At 38.6% G+C, this 19,255-nt stretch overlaps 1 protein-coding gene across 7 annotated transcripts in view; it reads left to right on the top strand.

The window, feature by feature from the left end:
• The window catches only part of QSER1 (glutamine and serine rich 1), a 78,207-nt gene that overhangs the window by 44,376 nt on the left and 14,576 nt on the right, over window positions 1-19,255 (top strand). For all 7 annotated transcript variants that reach the window (XM_050954992.1, XM_050954997.1, XM_050954994.1 and 4 more), the window contains exons 5-10: window positions 1,192-1,481; window positions 3,368-3,484; window positions 4,333-4,466; window positions 12,913-13,124; window positions 15,665-15,802; window positions 17,677-17,774. In XM_050954992.1, coding sequence (XP_050810949.1) covers window positions 1,192-1,481; window positions 3,368-3,484; window positions 4,333-4,466; window positions 12,913-13,124; window positions 15,665-15,802; window positions 17,677-17,774 — 989 coding nt within the window. The remainder of the gene's footprint in view (window positions 1-1,191; window positions 1,482-3,367; window positions 3,485-4,332; window positions 4,467-12,912; window positions 13,125-15,664; window positions 15,803-17,676; window positions 17,775-19,255) is intronic.

Raw genomic sequence — 19,255 nt, 5'->3', positions numbered from 1 at the left:
ACCAACTTTTGTATTAAATAAGTGTTGCAGCTTTCACTGGACCAGTGCATTTACTATGCTTGCAGTCATGTGACAGGAAATATTTTATTCTGCATGCACTGTAACCTCTTTTCATATACATTATTCAAATTTGGCAATAGTGATTATTTTAATGACTCCTATTTCTAAATATGCACTTTTGTAATATAGATACAATAATTTAAATATCCAGTTAACTTGTTTTGGGATTATTTTATAATGATGATTTATATAGAATATTCTTTTTCCTGTACCTCATTGTTTGAAATTTATCATGGAAATGATACATTTATTTTTTGTGTTTTTAAAGGATACGTCCCAACCTTTGACGCTAGTTCACTAAGTGTGATATTAGCAATAAAATTGTGGCTTGCATTGTTTTGTTAGATTAGCAAAACGGAGTTAAAGCAAGTATGTCTTGAGGGCAGATGGTAATACAATATCTAAAGAGGTCTTCTTTCTTGAGGGGGAAAGGGAATAATAATCATTTGAGGAATTGGGAATTTCTACTAAGTGTGGCATACTGAAGTGGAGTGCTTTTCATTCCTTCACTTTGTACCATTAATTCTCATTGCAAAGCACTACTTTGTGCTAAATTGTATTATAGGATTGTTAAGAATGTTAAAATCTAATCTGAAACCACCAGTTAATTTATTGGAAGATGCAAAATGAGAGTGACCCAGAAGTGCCACCAAGAAAATACTTTTTCATGTTTGATTTAGGTTTTGTGTTATACATGACAGCCACTTTCCTTTTTCTTTATTTGATGAAAATGATGAAGATGTAGTTGCGTATCAGCAGAAGCCAACAAAATCCAAAATAGTAATCGGTTAGAGTCTGCCATTTGCTTTGTTCCACAGAGTAACACAGAGTTTTCCTGTTGGTCCTCTGTGTAATAACAATGTGTTCTAAGGCACGTATCACCATAGTGTCTATGCGCTATAGCTATAACAAAATCAGTTTCCTGCAAACATACAGAGTTAATACTAATTATTTTAATTTTTTAGATACAGGCTTAACTTAGGTCTAGTTAACTTTACTATTTTAACTTATAGAATGGAGGCTTTTTGTATGTATTGTTTGGGAAAGTAAATAAAATAAACATAATTTCCTTTTTATGTTGCTGATCCTTGATGATTCATATAACCGATGCTTGCTTGTTTTTTGTTTCAGAAACTGAAAAAATGGCAGTTGCTACTACTGCCAACACCACTGCTCTTGTAAAGCAGGAATCTCCAAACACTACTGCTCCTGTGGTAAATGTTCAGGAGAAAACAAGTTCAGCAGAACTCCTAAAGATAGCTGACCAGGATGGTGTGACTTCAGACCAGTTAGCAAAAATACAGGCAGCTGTTGCAATAGAAGGATGTACTGATGAGGAGAATACGGACAGTGGAGGAGAGGGCATGTACAGAGAACGTGATGAATTTGTAGTGAAGATTGAAGATATAGATATGCTAAAGGTAATCCAAATGTTTGTTCTGAGTAATTACCAACACACACCCTGAAGCAGACATCAACAATCAAACTACCAAAGGGCAGAGGCTAATATTCTACTGCATAACTCAACATATTTGTGATGCTGCCAAGATGGCATACAGGTGTGGTTCTAGTTTTGGGTAGGGAATATGCATCACTTTAATTATGTGTCAAGCATTCATACTAGTTCAGTGATAAAGGTAAATAACTGTAGCAGATAATCTCAATTAGATCTCAAAATTGTCAATAGACATACATACGTTAGTTGATAGATGTCTTCCAGATTTGGTGTATGTCTTTTAACTTTTTCCAAAAGAGCTTAAGTTTTCAAGGATTCTTGACCTCACCAGAATACATTCTTATTGAAGACTTTGATAAGCTTTCAGGAGTGTGGTGTGAAGAAATATGTGTCTTAGGCTGTAGTGTAGATATAGCCTATGTCAGCATAATTTATGTCGCTCAGGGGTGTGAATAAACCACCCCACCGAGCTACATAAGTTACAATGACATAACCACTCGTGTGCGCAGCGCTATGTTGGTGGGAGAGCTTCTCCCACCGACATAGTTTCTGCTGCTCACAGAGGTGGTTTTATTATACCAACAGGAGAGCTCTCTTCCGTCAGCATAGAGTGTCTTCACCAGACATGCTGCAGCAGCGCAGCTGCATTATTACAGCTGCAGCACTGTTCGTATAGACGTGCCTTAGCTTTTTGTTTCAGGATTTTCATTTTTTTATTTTTGTGGAGGCTTTCTTTGCTACTCTAACAAGGAATGGCTTCCATGTGGATCCACTAAAACCCTTCATAAGGTCTGCAGAGTTTAAGGAAACCTTATTTGTTTTCTCCATTTCTGATTCTTCTTCTGTTTTGTCTTCCTCATGTCCACTCCTCTGCTATTGTTCTAGCTCACAGATTTGATTATTACTTTTGCATGTCACTTTAAAAATCATTCCTAAATATCTGTTTTCTTTGCCTTCCTATGGACTCTGTTGAAGTGAAATTTTTAAAATAAAAGTTGTGTTAATTATTTGCTAGGTTTGTCAGGTAAGTTTAAGGAATAACTAGTTTTAAAATATTCTCACTTTGCAGTGTTGGATCCTAATCTTGTAGGGTTTTTCTCATTTTATAACCATTTGAAAATACACTTTAAAGTTTTTTCTACACTTAAAATATTCCCTTTAAAATATGAGAATCTTTATAGATTAATATTTAAATGATGGATTTCTAGTGGCTGGGCAGTGGTAATTATAGATATGTTTAAAATATTTAAGACACAAATGTTTTAAGAAGATAATCTATTTGAGCTAATTGTTATTGAACTAAAAGTTGAACTGTAAATGTAATCTTCATCCAGTTCACTAGTTACTACTGAACTTTTTGTTTTCACACAACTGCAAATATCGTGCTATAATGTCAGGTACTCTGGGAACTCTACAGTCACAGAGAGCTAGCACTAGGGACTATGGGAAGTCATTTTTCTGGTATTTGGTGGTTTTGTTTTTTAAAAACTATTTTCATACTACCAAAGGCATGACGATATAAGAAACGTTGAAAAAAGTGACAAACTGCTGAAATGAAATTTGTCAGGTTTTTATGGTTTGATTGCATGGTACAGTAGCTGTGGCATCACAGCATAGATGTAGCTGGCTAGGTCAGCTTCAAAGATCTTGAAGAAATAAATTTTGAGGTTTAGTCTATAGATCTGTGCTGAATATACCTCATAGTTAATATCCTGGTGCCATCAGCACATAATAGTGGTGTAGTTGGAACCTGGAGAATTTATATCCAGTTTATCTCTAAAGAAAAAAATGAATACATTTTGGAAGGAAAATAAGCACATTTTTTAGCTGATAATTTTTTTGTTCTTATAGATGGCTTTACAAACGGGAAAAGAGCCTCCAGCAATCTGGAAAGTACAAAAGGCTTTGTTACAAAAGTTTGTTCCTGAAGTTCGAGATGGACAGAGAGAGTTTGCTGCTACTAATAGTGTAAGTATGAAGATTCCTTGTAAAACCACAGTGACTTTTGGTTGGGCCCCTACTCGCACAGAAGAAAATGTCTGACCCTGGAGCATTAAAGGAACATGACATTTCTGTTTACTCTCTGCACTAGCATTTCTGCAAAGATCTCCCTAACTCTAGGGCTAGAAATGAATGGTTAGTGGGTCCATCTGATACTTTCAGCAGAACAACAATAAGAATTGCTGTCATATGTTCAGGGCCAGTTCTCATTTTCATTCTGGTTTCTTTGTGCCATGCATATCATGCAAAAGAACCAGATTCTGGTCTCAACTGCTCAGTTTAGCATTCCCCTAGTGAGGAGGAGTTCTTAGCTGGGATAAAGCTGGGTCCTGTGCTCTTTCCCCATACTTGCATCCTGGCAGTGTTTGTGGGACAAAGAGGTAGAGAGGAGGTAGGGTGGAGTGGAGCTCCACTCTGAAGATCAGCTAGTGTAGGACCCTTTATGGATCTACATTGACAGTATAAAGTAGGATTTCCCCCCCGTTGCTCATCCATGCAAGTGTAAGTGCAGACCAGCAAAGTAACCCACTCCCTGATGGTGCCCCTCACCCTGTGCCTAGCAGAGCTCAGATGCAGGAGAAAACCAAGACCAGTGTCTATATTGTCTTATTTACTCATTTATATTTTAAGGATATTTAAAATCCAGACGCAGTTCCCTCCTAAATTACAGCAGTTTTAGAGTAGATTTCTTTTGTATCCAAATAGATGGTCTTAGTATTTACATGTGTACATGATAAATTGAATACCTTTGCTTAGCAAAATAACTTTAATTGGAAAATCTGTGTGTTTATATGTTTTTGTTTTGCTTTTCACAGTATCTTGGATATTTTGGGGATGCAAAAATGAAATACAAACGGGTGTATGTGAAGTTCATTGAAAATGCAAACAAAAAGGAGTATGTCAGAGTCTGTTCAAAAAAACCACAAAGTAAACCTGTACAGTCTGCAAGGTATTTATTTTCAGATCACTTTTTATTTTATTGTATTGGTTTGGCATGAGCCATACACACGTGCTAATATTTCAGAATATCTTACTCAAAAATGACATTAATGCAGCATTAAGTAGAAACTTTGAATTACTTGCTTTGAGCAATTAGTTAAAGTTTCTACAGCAGCTAGTAACTCTTCCCCTTTGCTTCTATGGATTACAGTACACCTGTACCCGGATATAATACGAATTCGGCTATAACGCAGTAAAGCAGCACTCCAGGGAACAGAGCTGCTTTACCTCGTTATATCCGAATTCGTGTTACCGCAAGCAGTTCTTCTGCTTCTGCCCGTTACTTGCTGCCGCCCTTCCTGGGGCCCCCACACCCCAGCTCACCTCCGCTCCGCCTCCTCCCATGAGCATGCCGCAGCTCCACTTCTCCTCCCTCCCAGGCTTGCTGCACCAATCAGCTGTTTGGTGTGGCAAGCCTGGGGGGTGGGGGGGGGAAGCGGAGCAGCGACATGCTCATGGGAGGAAACGAGCAGAGGTGAGGGGCGGGGGTGTGTGCAAAGGAATCGGTCCCTGCACCAGCTCACCTCTGCTCCGCCTCCTCCTCCCACGAGCACGCCGCTCAGCTCCACTTCTGCCCCCTCCATGGCTGGCCACACCAAACAGCTGATTGGTGCAGCAAGCCTGGGAGGGAGGGGAGAGAAGTGGAGCTGCGGCACACTCGTGGGAGGAGGCGGAATGGAGGTGAGCTGGAGCAGGGAGGCCCCAGGTAAGGCCGCAGCAAGTAACGGGCAGGTCAGGGGAAAATGTAATCTTTGTCCAGTTCACTAGTTACTACTGAACTTTTTGTTTTCACATAACTGCAAGTATCGTGCTGTAATGTCAGGTACTCTGGGAACTCTACTGTCTCAGAGAGCTAGCACTAGGGACTATGGGAAGTCATTTTTCTGGTATTTGGTGGTTTTGTTTTTAAAAATTATTTTCATACTACCAAAGGCATGATGATAAATGAAACTTTGAAAAAAGTGACAAATTGCTGAAATGAAATTTGTCAGGTTTTTATGGTTTGATTGCATGGTACAGTAGCTGTGGCATCACAGCATAGATGTAGCTGGCTAGGTCAGCTTCAAAGATCTTAAAGAAATAAATTTTGAGGTTTAGTCTGTAGATCTGTGCTGAATATACCTCATAGTTAATATCCTGGTGCCATCAGCACATAATAGTGATGTAGTTGGAATCTGGAGAATTTATATCCAGTTTATCTCTAAAGAAAAAAATGAATAAATTTTGGAAGGAAAATAAGCACAATTTTTAGCTAATAATTTTTTCGTTCTTATAGATGGCTTTACAAACAGGAAAAGAGCCTCCAGCAATCTGGAAAGTACAAAAGGCTTTGTTACAAAAGTTTGTTCCTGAAGTTCGCTCCCTGCTCCATCTCATCTGTGCCTCCTCCTCTGAGCGCACTGCCACCACTCCACTTCTCCCACCCCCTTCCAGGCTTGCCAGGCCAAACAGCTGATTGGTGCGGCAAGCCTGAAAGGGATGGAGGGAGGGAGGGAGAAGCGGAGCGGCGGCGGCACGCTTAGGGAGGAGGCAGAGACAGAGCAGAGGTGAGCTGGGGCGGGGAGTGGTTCCTCTCCCTACTCTGATATAACACGGCCCCACCTGTAACACGCTGAGATTTTTTGGCTCCCGAGGACCGCGTTATATCGGGGTAGAGGTGTAGTTTTCCATTGCAGCTATGAAGAATTTGGAATGCCACATGACTCAAATGTCTATCTTGCCTTACTTCTTACTCAACATAAATGAAGGCCTCCAGGTGAGAGAATTAGTAATATATACATATGCTGTTGGTACACAATTACATATCTCTTCCCTTGTGGACTTTGCAAGTTAAGTCTGTATTTCCAGATTGCTTGGCTGATAATGCTGTCTGGATGCCTCAGAAGTAGCATACGTTATTCTCAACTCTGGGAAGACAAAAGTTTGGCTCTTGGGTAGTAGAGATTGTTGTCAGAAAGATGTTCTTCCTTCTATTATATCACTGCTCATAGAGGGGGCTTGTTTGGCAGTAAATAGCAAACTAAATAATTTTGTCAACACTGTAAGTCATGTTCTTACCAAAGAAAGCCATATATCATACTTAGTCTGAAAGTATTTCATTTGTACATTTTCACAGACTGCTCCCTTATATATTGCATGCCAACCTTGCAACAGCAATACATCTCCTAATGCCAAGAAGTTCAGTTATTGTATTTCTCTCTTAGTAGAACTACACTGTGTTGCTCATTGGCTCATAACTTGTTATGAATACGACAGTATGTTTACTTACTGATTTGAGTAATCATGGTCACATTATGCCTCCTCTTTACATTATTCTTTACAATGGCTGTCCATAAAGCGACCATCCTATTGGTAAAGCCTTTTATCATGTTGGCCTTGGCTTTGTTTTAAGGCACAACAGCAATCCTCATAAAATAGTAAGAGGCCGTTATAGCTCCCATCATGAATACAAAAGAATAGCACAAATATGTAGGGACAAAATCAGAAAGGCTGCAGGACAAAGTGAGTTACACATAGCAAGCGACATAAAAGGAAAGAAGAGGTTCCATAAATACATTAGAAGCAAGAGAAAGATGAAGTAAGGTATAGGTCCACTCCTTAGCAGGGAAGGAGAGCTGATAATGGATGACAAGAGGAATGCTGAGTTATTTAATGCCTGTTTTGCTTCAGTATTCTCTAAAAAGTATAATTGTGGCTAGATACTTTACACACCTTTTATTAACAACAAAGGGGAAGGAACACAAGCCAAAATAAGGAAAGAACAGGTTAAAGAATATTTAGATAAGTTAGTTGTACTCAAGTTGGCAGGGCCTGACAAAATTCCCCTTAGGGTACCTAAGGAAACAACAGAAGTAATCCCAGAATCATTAGTGATTATCTTCAAAAACTCAGAGAGGACAGCTGAGGTCGCAGAGAACTGGAAAAAGGCAAATATATTACTTTTTTTAAAAGAGGAAAAAAGAAGATCTGAGGAATTGTAGACCAGTCAGCCTAACTTTGATATCTAGAAAGATACTGGAACCAATTATTAATCAGTTTGTGAGCACCTAGGAGATAATAGGGTTATAAGTAATAGCCAACATGGATTTGCCGAGAACAAATCATGCCAAAACAATCTAAGTTCCTTCTTTGAGAGGGTTACTAGCCTACTGGATAGGGAGGAAGTGGTGGACATGACATATCTTGATTTTAGTAAGGCTTTTGACATGAGTCCCACGTGACATTCTGATAAGAAAACTAGACAAATGTGATCTAGATGAAATTACTATAAGGTAGATGGAAAACTGGTTGAAAGACTGTACTCAGAGAGTTATCAAAGGTTTGCTGTTTATCTAGTGGAGTCCTACAGGAGTCTGTCCTGGGTCTAACACTATTCAATATTTTCATTAATGACTTAGATAATGGGGTAGAGAGTATGCTTATACAATTTATGGATGATACCAATCTTAGAGGGATTACAAGTGCTTTGAAGACAGAATTTGATTTCAAAGAGGCCTTGACAAATTGGAGAATTAATCTGAAATCAACAGGATGAAATTCAGTAAAGACAAGTGCAAAGTACTACGCTTAGTAAGGAAAAATCAAATGCACAACTATATAATGGGGAATAACTGACTTCGCGGTAGGGTGACCAGATGTCCTGCTTTTATAGGGACAGTCCTGATATTCAGGGCTTTGTCTTGTATAGGCTCCTATCACCACCCACCCCCATCATGATTTTTCATACTTGCTATCTGGTCACCCTACTCAGCAGTAGTACCGCTGAAAAAGATCTGGGGGTTATAGCGGATCACGAATTGAATAGGAGTCATCAATGCAATGCAGTTGTGAAAAAGGCGAATATCATTCTGGAATGTATTAACAGGAGTGCCATATGTAAGACACAGGAGATAATTGTGCCACTCTACTCTGCACTGGTGAGGCCTCAGCTGGAATACTGTGTCCAAGTCTGCGCACCACACTTTTAAGATGTAGACAAATTGGAGAGTCCAGTGGACAGCAACAAAAATCATAAAAGACCAATGAGGAAAAAATTAAACTGGGCTTGTTTAGTCTTGAGAAAAGAAGACTGAGTGAGGACCTGATATGTTAAGGGCTGGTACAAAGAGAACGGTGATCAATAGTCCATGTGCACTGAAGGTAGGAAAAGAAGTAATGGACTTTATCTGCAGCAATAGAAATGTAGGTTAGCTATTAGGATACACTTTCTAACTATAAGGTTAGTTAGGCTCTGGAACAGACTTCCAAGGGAGGTTGTGGAATAATCATCACTATAGATTTTTAAGTACAGGTTGGACAGACACCTGTCAGGGATGGTCTAGCTATACTTGGTCCTGCCTCACCACAGAGGGCTGGATTAGATGACCTTCTGAGGTCCTTTTCATCCCTACATTTCTGTCATTCTATATCTGAGATTTCCTTCTTGAACTTTCTTCTGATGGAGTTTTAACTGTGATTCATCTGCCCCTGAGGGATTACACCATTGCATTTTAGGTCATCAGGTGACTGTGCCTTTGTGGACAGTTCTAAGTCTAAAACTTTCCCTCTCCAATGTTGGAGTATGATGACTATATTTATATATTTTCTCCTTTGTATTCAGTTTAATTCCTCTTATTTTTGTTTTATAGTGTTTAGAAATGTGGTTTTGTTTTATTTTATTTTTTATATTTAAATAGTTTTAAATACTGCAATAAATTGTTCTGCAGAGCCACCGGGGTAGCGATGAGAGGATACAAAATAAAATTCTCATTCATTACATTAAACCTCACCCAGTATTTATGCAGGAATATGAAATGTCACACATTCATATATGGTTGTGAAAATTAAAGTACGGGAGAGTCTATTGATAGAGATTCTCTAGCTTTTAGTCAGGAGGAGAGAATGGAAGAGGATAAAGTAGGGGCCAGATCAGACAAGAAACATTCACATAAAAAAGAATCTGACACACCAGAAAAGGGCAGACAAATAAACAGGGACAAGTTTTTAAAGTGCTTGTACACAAATGCTAGAAGTCTAAATAATAAGATGAGTGAACTAGAGTGCCTCGTGTTAAAGGAGGATATTGATATAATAGGCAACACAGAAACCTGGTGGAGTGAGGACAATCAATGAGACACAATCATTCGGGGGTACAAAATATATCAGAAGGACAGAACAGGTCCTGGGAGGGGGGAGGGAGAGGAGTGGCACTATATGTAAAAGAAAATGTAGAATCAAATGAAGTAAAAATCTTGAGTGAATCCACATGTTCCACAGAATCTCTGTGGATAGTAATTTCATGCTCTAATAAGAATATAACATTAGGGATCTATTATCGACCACCTGACCAGGACAGGGATAGTGACCATGAAATGCTAAGGGAGATTGGAGAGGCTCTCAGAATAAAGAACTCAATAATAGTGGGGGATTGCAATTATCCCCACATTGACTGGGAACACGTCACCTCAGGATGAAATGCAGAGACAAAATTTCTCGATATTTTAAATGACTGCTTCTTGGAGCAGCTGGTACAGGAACCCACAGGGGGAGAGGCAATTCTTGATTTAGTCCTGAGTGGAGCGCAGGATCTGGTCCAAGAGGTAACTATAACAGGACTGCTTGGAAATAGTGACCATAATATAATAACTTTTAACATTCCTGTGGTGGGAAGAACACCTCAACAGCCCAACACTGTGGCATTTAATTTCAGAAAGGAGAACTGTGCAAAAATGAGGGGGTTAGTTAAACAGAAATTAAAAGGCACAGTGATTAGAGTGAAATCCCTGCAAGCTGCATGGGCACTTTTCAAAGACACCACAATAGAGGTCCAATTTAAATGTATACCCCCAAATTAAAAAACACAATAAAAGAACTAAAAAAGAGCCACCGTGGCTTAACAACCATGTAAAGGAAGCAGTGGGAGATAAAAAGGCATCTTTTAAAAAGTGGAAGTCAGATCCTAGTGAGGTAAATAAAAAGGAGGATAAACACTGCCAAATTAAGTGTAAAAATGTAATAAGAAAAGCCAAAAAGGATTTTGAAGAACAACCAGCCAAAAACTCAAAAGGTAATAGCAAAATGTTTTTTAAGTACATCAGAAGCAGGATGCCTGCTAAACAACCAATGGGGCTCCTGCACGATCGAGATACAAAAGGAGCACTTAAAGACGATAAAGTCATTGCGGAGAAACTAAATGAATTCTTTGCTTCAGTCTTCACGGCTGAGGATGAAGGGATGATTCTCAAACCTGAGCCCGCTTTTGTAGGTGATAAATCTGAGGAGTTGTCACAGATTGAGGTGTCACTAGAGGAGGTTTGGGAATTAATTGATAACAGTAACATGCCAGTAACAAGTCACCGGGACCAGATGGCATTCACCCAGGAGTTCTGAAAGAATTCAAATGTGAAATTGCAGAACTACTAACTATGGTTTGTAATCGGTCCTTTAAATCGGCTTCTGTACCCAGTGACTGGAAGATAGCTAATGTAACGCCAATATTTAAAAAAGGCTCTAGAGGTGATAATGACAATTACAGCCCGGGAAGTCTAAAGTCAGTACCGGGCAAATTAGTTGAAACAATCGTAAAGAATAAAATTGTCAGACACATAGAAGAACATAAATTGTTGGGCAAAAGTCAACATGGTTTCTGTAAAGGGAAATGATGTCTTACTAATCTATTAGAGTTCTTTGAAGGGGTCAACAAATATGTGGACGAAGGGGATCCAGTGGACATAATGTACTTAGATTTCAGAAAGTCTTTTTTTTTTACGTAATTTCTTACGTAAATTAAGTTGTCTTCGATAAGAGGGAAGATCCTTTCATAGATTGAGAACTGGTTAAAAGACAGGGAACAATGGATAGGAATAAATGATAAATTTTCAGAATGGAGAGGGATAACTAGTGGTGTTCCCCAAGGGTCAGTCCTAGGACCAATCCTAATCAACTTATTCATAAATGATCTGGAGAAAGCGGTAAACGGTGAGGTGACAAACTTTGCAAATGATGCTAAACTGCTCAAGATAGTTAAGACCAAAGCAGACTGTGAAGAACTTCAGAAAGAGCTCACAAAACTAAGTGATTGGGCAACAAACTGGCAAATGAAATTTAATGTGGATAAATGTAAAGTAATGCACATTGGGAAAAATAACCCCAATTATATATACAATATGATGGGGGCTAATTTAGCTAATCAGGAAAGAGTTTGGAGTTATTGTGGATAGTTCTATGAAGACGTCCACGCAGTGTGCAGTGGCAGTCAAAAAAGCAAACAGGATGTAAGGAATCATTAAAAAGGAGATAGAGAATAAGACGGAGAGTATCTTTTTGCCCTTATATAAATCCGTGGTATGCCCACATCTTGAATACTGCTTACGGATGTGGACTGTTCACCTCAGAAAAGATATACTGGCATTAGAAAAGGTTCAGAGAAGGGAAACTAAAATGATTAGGGGTTTGGAACGGGTCCCATATGAGGAGAGATTAAAGAGGCTAGGACTATTCAGGAGAGAGATGAGGCTAGGAGACTAAGGGGGGATATGGTAGAGGTATATAAAATCATAAGTGATGTGGAGAAAGTGAATAAGGAAAAGTTATTTACTTGTTCCCATAATATAAGAACTAGGGGCCACCAAATGAAATTAATGGGCAGCAGGTTTAAAACAAATAAAAGGAAGTTCTTCTTCACACAGAGCACAGTCAACCCGTGGAACTCCTTGCCTGAGGAGGTTGTGAAGGCTAGGACTATAACAGCATTTAAAAGAGAACTGGATAAATTCATGAAGGTTAAGTCCATTAATGGCTACTAGCCAGGATGGGTAAGGAATCATGTCCCTAGCCTCTGTTTGTCCGAGGGTGGGGATGGATAGCAAGAGAGACATCACTTGATCGTTACCTGTTAGGTTCACTCCCTCTGGGGCACCTGGCATTAGCCATTGTCAGTAGACAGAATACTGGGCTGGATGGACCTTTGGTCTAACCCAGTATGGTTATTCATATGTTCATCTGTATTATATTTCAACCACAAACTCTTGATTCATAGTCTACCAAAAGGGGTTATAGAATTTCCATCAGATATTCAAAGTTAGTAAGAGCACCAATATCTTAGTAAAACAGTGATTGGAATACACCTGTAGCTCCCAGATACTTCCATGACTCGCTGTAACCTTGCACAAGAGAGTTTACCATGTGCAAAATGGGAATACTACTACTTAATCGCCAGCTTTGAGGCTTAATTAATGTGTAACAGCACTTCAAAGATGTAAAACTAAGTGCTAAGTGTTAATGAAAATGATCATACTAGAGTGCAGTGGAGTAAACTTACATGACTCACAAAAAGTACCATGATTCTTTTTATTAAAATTAGATCATGTGTGAATTTATTTTGATGACTTATAAAACTATTCATTATAATATTGCAGGCCCATTCATTACAAACCAAGTAACAGCACCAGCAAAGGTCCTGATCCTCCAGCACCAAAAACTACAACAACAAAAGTCTCTTCTGTGAAACCCAAAGCTAAACAGCCAAAGATAAAGGCTGAACCACCACCAAAGAAACGGAAAAAATGGAAAGAAGAGTTTTCATCTTCCCAGTCTGATTCTTCTCCTGAAGCCCAGAGTGATGAGGATGGTCAGTGGTGCTCTGTCAGTTTTTATATTTGTTTTTAACTGAATTTAAACTGAAATCATAAGTACATTATAACATATAGTCTATAAATGTTGTGTCATATGCAAAATTCCTTTAGAAGGCAGGGAATTTGTCATGAAAATTTAACACCCTCCACATAAAGTTTGTTCTTCCAGCCCTTTACCTTAATGATTAACATTATTAAAAATGTAATATTTTACTCTCCCTTTGAGAGTGGGCAGATTTTACAAGATTGCTTCAGAATGCAATTCTGCTTTAAAGAGCAATAATGTAAGAATGACACATCTTAATCTTACCAGATCTGTTCTTTGTGTGTATTCAGAGTCATATTTGCTTAGTTAAGTGAGAGGAATACATTTTTAATACGTAGCTCCTTTTAGTCCCACAGAGCCAGGACATCTATTGCAGAAGAAATTGATTCAATTCTGGATCATGCCTCCTTAACAGAATTGCTTACCAATTTCCTTATTATGTCCTCAACCACATCTGTGACACCCACTGTTTGCACTGATGTTGCATGGATGTAAAAGTGGGCAGAATTTGGAGGCACAGAATCTTTATTACTGGTGGTGATGCATAAACCAGAACAAAAAGGAGCTTGATTTTCAGGTTCATGTTAAGTTTGAACAACTGGCAGTTAGAAAAAAAAATCTTTTGATAGAAAAATCAACCAAATTTGATCTGGAGTCATTCACACAATAATCATGGAACCTTGAGATGCCATTTTTGCAGCCATTTTTCTGGGTAGACCAACCCTTTCAAAGGTTGTTTGTACTATATTTATATTACTTTGAGAGAGTTTCCATAGTTTTGTTTTTCTCAGTTTGTTGTTTAAATGTCACATGCATATGAAGATAAACTTGGCCGCACCCTGACCCTGTACTGCTGGATTTCCAAGGCACATTCGCCACTGGAATTGAGACTACTGTACCTCTTTCAGCAGTCTGATTTGTCTTGCATACCCCCAAGTTACATCTCATTTAAACTCTACTTGCTTACAAAATCAGACATAAAAATACAAAAGTGTCACAGCACACTAGTACTGAAAATGGCTTATGTTCTCATTTTTACCATATAGTTATAAAATAAATCAATTGTAATATAAATATTGTACTTACGTTTCAGTGTATAGTATGTAGAGCAGTATAAACAACTCATTGTATGAAATTTTAGTTTGTACTGACTTCGCTAGTGTTTTTTATGTAGCCTGTTGTAAAACTAGGCAAATATCTAGATGAGTTGATGTACCCCCTGGAAGACTTCTGCATACCCCCTACTTCTACGTACCCCTGCTTGAGAACCACTGACTTAGACTAAAGATGAGTTACTGCAGATAATCTAGAGCAGGGGTAAACAACCTATGCCACGCGTGCCGACCTATGCCACATTGCCCGAGTCCTGGCCACTGGCCCAGGGGGCTCTGCATTTTAATTTAATTTTTAAATAAAGCTTCTTAAACATTTAAAAAACCTTATTTACTTTACATACAGCAATAGTTTAGTTATATATTATATACTTATAGAAAGAGACCTTCTAAAAACGTTAAAATGTATTACTGGCATGTGAAACCTTAAATGAGAGTGAATAAATGAAGACTAGGCACACCACTTCTGAAAGGTTGCCGACCCCTGGTCTAGAGCCCCCGTGCTGAAGGTCACAACTAAAAATAATTTTAATTTTTGATCTAATTTATCATGGTACCAATCTCTCTAACACATACAGCTGTCAGTTTATTAGAGTAAGGACTATTCTGGTGAGGACAGTCACCTATGGCAACTTGGAAACCTGACAGAATGGAACAGTCTCACTACCTAGTTTGTTGCAAATTCTAACATTGCATGCTGGAATCAGTAAAGTGCCTCAAGAAGCTGAGCAAACAGTTTAGAAGCGTTAATGACTTCGTATAACACATGCGTGATTGAAATGGCTGACTACAAAACTTTTGAAACATCTTGGAAAGTGACAGTAGCTATACATATATCTGTTTGCTAATATAATTGGTTATATGTATTTTCATGAGCTCATGAAAACATGACATTGACTTTCAGTGGTACTTATGATGCTTAGTGACTTCAGTGTTTTTGAAGGTTTTACCCATTGACTCAGCTGCATCAGTTGGTCTCAGAGAATGTCTAAGTTGCCACTGGCTATTGGTGTTTAGTCTAGTTTGCTTGATGGGAATATTTTGTCCTCCCTTTTCTCCAGATATTTGTCTGCCTCAGTTTTAGAAGGCTCCTACAACCAGAGTATCTAAATGCTGATAATGCAGCTAATTCTGCATCTTTCTGAGAAATATTGTCCTGCTTCTCTGATACATTATAAACCTCCCTTGTTTTGACAAATGTAAAGTTTGACATTATTTCTGTAAATACATGTGTTGTAGTCTCTTGGGATACCACTAGAGGTTGCTTGTGTTTAACAATTAAAGCCTTTTATTTCAAAATAGGAACATATGCTAATATACAAATGTTTTCAGAATATCTGAGGAAGAAAACATTAATTGTATTCTAATTACTTTTCAGAACTTGTCCCTCCATCTCCTTTTTTCACCCGCTTTTTGAACACAAGAGCTATGAAGGAGACCTTTAAGAGTTATATGGAGCTGCTTGTTAGCATTGCCTTAGATCCAGATACAATGCAAGCCTTGGAAAAGAGCAATGGTACGGTGTGTTTTACATTAATTTCTTTGTGCTCTGCTTTGTTTTGTCCCATGATTTTCATTTATTTTTATTTTACGTACCTTTTTTTATTAATAAAGCAAATATGAAAACTCTTCTTGTTTCACAGCTGTACCTTAACCTACACTTTTTTATGCAAGTAATGTACTATGTGTAATTTGTATTGGTTTCAGGTTGCCGCAAATTCCTGTTTTCCCAGATTCCACATACTGGAATCTGGGAAAACACATGAGACACTGTTTTGAGTTTGTACTTGCTCTGTATCTAAAAGTTCTAAACAGGGAGATGTTCAGAGCAAACAGTATTTTTTGCCCCAGTAGAGCAACCAGAGTAGTAGTATTGCCGTGATAGCGTCTGTGACCACTTAGCTCCAAATTTCAGTTTCATCACATCATGACTTTCATGAGAAGTGGACACCAATATAAATGAGTGAGTGAAATACTAATATATCTGAATGAGTTTACCATACTGCCCTAAAATTACTGTATTGTTTAAATCCAGATCAGGATTTAATGGAGGAATTTTTTAACTTTATGTTTTGTTTAAAATATTACTGTATTATTCCGATTGCTTTAAACTACTCCAGAGGGACTTGTCATCTGGTTATATTGGGCCCCTCTCCTGTTAGCATCACTAATGAACCTCACTTTTTTTTTTTTTAAATCAAGATCACCATTGCCAATAATAGATCTACAAATGCTAATTTTATTTAAAAACCATTTCAGTTGTGTGCCTAGTTTTTCATGCAGAGACATACTCATTACTTTATGAAGTTCTGATTTCTGAGCTGTTTGGGTTTAAGATTAATGTTTGAACACACATGTCCAGGTTGTCTTCAAGAGAACTGCTGTTTGGTGGGCGTGTCATTGGAATTTCAACTTGTTAGAACTATGCACTATAGTGGACTGTAGCATACAAATGTCTGTTCTGTGTCTTGGAAATTTAACACAGAAAGCATTAGACTTGAGACACTGATAGAAAGTGTGGGTTTCACATAGTATACAGCTGCTACAACATGGGGCCCTGTGTTGCTAATTTCAGTTTATCCATATTTCGAAAGCTATTTGCTGTTTGAGACTCTACCCTCTCTCTCTATACATAAAGGGCACAGTCCTGCAGCTGTTATGTCAGCAGTCCCAATGAAGGCAATAGGACTGCTGATGTGAGTAAAAACTGCAGGATTGAGCCGCAAATTAAAAGCTAATGAACAATCTTCTCAAGCACCAGTGGCCACCTACCTTGCTACCTAAGTTCTAACATCTCTTATGCAATTGTGTAACTATATATAATGGTAAGTGTTGGGAAGCCTTACTAATAGGCAGTGCTACTACCCCTACCTATAATAAATCCAAGCTAAGCCGTGTATATGTGTAATATATGACAGGCAGTTTGAAACACACACAAACTCTTCAGCTGAGAGGAGCCTGTCTCTGAACTGAAAATTGTCTTGCATAACAGGGAGGGATTTAGAGAACAATTTAAAGTTGTCTGTAAGGTTAATTCTCTGCACTGCCCTGTCCGTCTCCTTTCTGAACTTTTCATCACAAATCAAAGAACAGAATAACAGTTAGATTTACATTTAGCTGTTGGCCTGGATATTATAATGTATGTGGCCTTTGCATATTTGCCAAGTTTTAGAGTCAAGTACTGAGTTCTGTATCTTGACATGTAGATCTCAGTATGTAATTTCCCTTTCCTATTTAAACCAAGGGTATATGAGCAAAATGTATTATTTTGGACTTTGATTATTTTATGCTAATAAATATGGTAAAGTGGCCCACCTGACATAAGGGTTTTATGTAAATAATTGCCTTACATCTATACTTAACTATTATGTATTTGTTCATGTCTTTCAGATGAGCTTCTTTTGCCTCATATGAGAAAAATTGATGGCATGCTGAATGACAACAGGAAAAGACTGCTTTCCAAATTACGTTTGGAGCATACGTTCAAGGTATTTCCTTTTAAAATTTCAGATTATTTTAAAACAAAGTCCTAAACAAATCACTAATTATATACAAGTATACTGAGATGGCAAAATTTGTACTGGGAATGGAATATGAGGTTCGAAAGATACTTTGAATTAAATGTTTGCTAAGTGGAATATATTAACATTTTGTGGTAGAGATGTTTCTGCTGTAGAGCTTAAAAGTTCAGTTGAACTTCCTAAGCTTTAATGTTCATTTTAAAGCCTTTTCTCTTCTATGCTTCTCAAGTTTCTTGTCAGAAAATCAAACTCTTGTCCCTCTGGAGCTGCTTTTTTTTTTTTTTTTTTTTTTTTTTTTTTTTTAAGGATACCTGTATTTCTGCCCCATGATGCTGCCCCATCGTGCATCCCAGCTCTTCAGCTGTGGTGAGGTGCAGAGGGCGGCACCAGGGCTCCCTAGGCCAGAGGTGAGGGATCAAGGAAGATGAAACAGTCAAGCACCCTTTCATACCCACAGTCCCGAGTTAAGGGGTGGGAGCACCATAGGTCAGACAACCGCAGTGTGTCTCATCCTTTGAAACAGTGGACAATAAATTGTTGTGGGCTGGTCAGGGTCAAGAAGCACCAGCACTACCACCCCACAACTTGTGTATTGATGGGAAAGACAGGCTATAGTGCCACCTACTCTTCTCCCTATCCCAAACAGCTATGCATAACCCATCCAAAATAGACAAGAGGGATGGAGTAGGTTTTGAAGGAGCGGCAAAGAGAAAAGAGGCTAATTTTACTGCTTCTGGAAACTGGCTACCCAGGCTCTGATCTCCTGGTTATTTATAAGCAGGACTGTCCCAATGCTGCTTCACTTTTCTACCAAAACAGCTCCTTGAAACACTGTGGGTAAAGCATCGGATGTAGGTTTGTCTCTTGCCCCTCTCTCTCTCCTTTCCCAGCTCAATCACAACAGGGGTTTAAAATGGAGCTGGTAAGACACAGTCCCACTTCTTTTCTTACACTTGGTGCTTCAGCAGAACAGAGCATCACTGGGTCAAATCCGGTGACCTGCGTTATGGATGGGCTAAGACTAGATGATCATAATGATCTCTTTTGGCCCCAAAATCTATGAAGAAAGAAGCACTATATCAGCCCTATCTGTAGACAGCAGACAAAGTCCGGGAGATAAAATCCTGTTTCCTGCATCCTGCAGGCAGTTTCCAGCATCAGTGAAACTGGCTGCAGCTGTCCTGCCCTACCTTCTTGAATCTGCTCCTGCCCACAGGACTGGGGCACTTTTTTGGAGAGTTTTTTATTCCATCCCTACCACCTGCCTATCTCTGGGGCTGAGTGCATACGTGTCTGTATGAGGAAGAGAGCAAGGGTAAATATCAGTGTCATTTTTTCCCCCTTATGCTAAAAATAATAAGGGATAGGGCTGTTGATTAATCTCCGTTTTAAATACACTGTTAAACAATAGAATACCAATTGAAATTTATTAAATATTTTTGGATATT

The sequence above is a fragment of the Gopherus flavomarginatus genome, chromosome 5, assembly GCF_025201925.1.
Source record: "Gopherus flavomarginatus isolate rGopFla2 chromosome 5, rGopFla2.mat.asm, whole genome shotgun sequence".
In the NCBI taxonomy this organism is placed as follows: Eukaryota; Metazoa; Chordata; order Testudines; family Testudinidae; genus Gopherus; species Gopherus flavomarginatus.
Note: the sequence above shows the minus strand (reverse complement) of the source record. Positions and strands in the feature narration are given on the sequence as shown.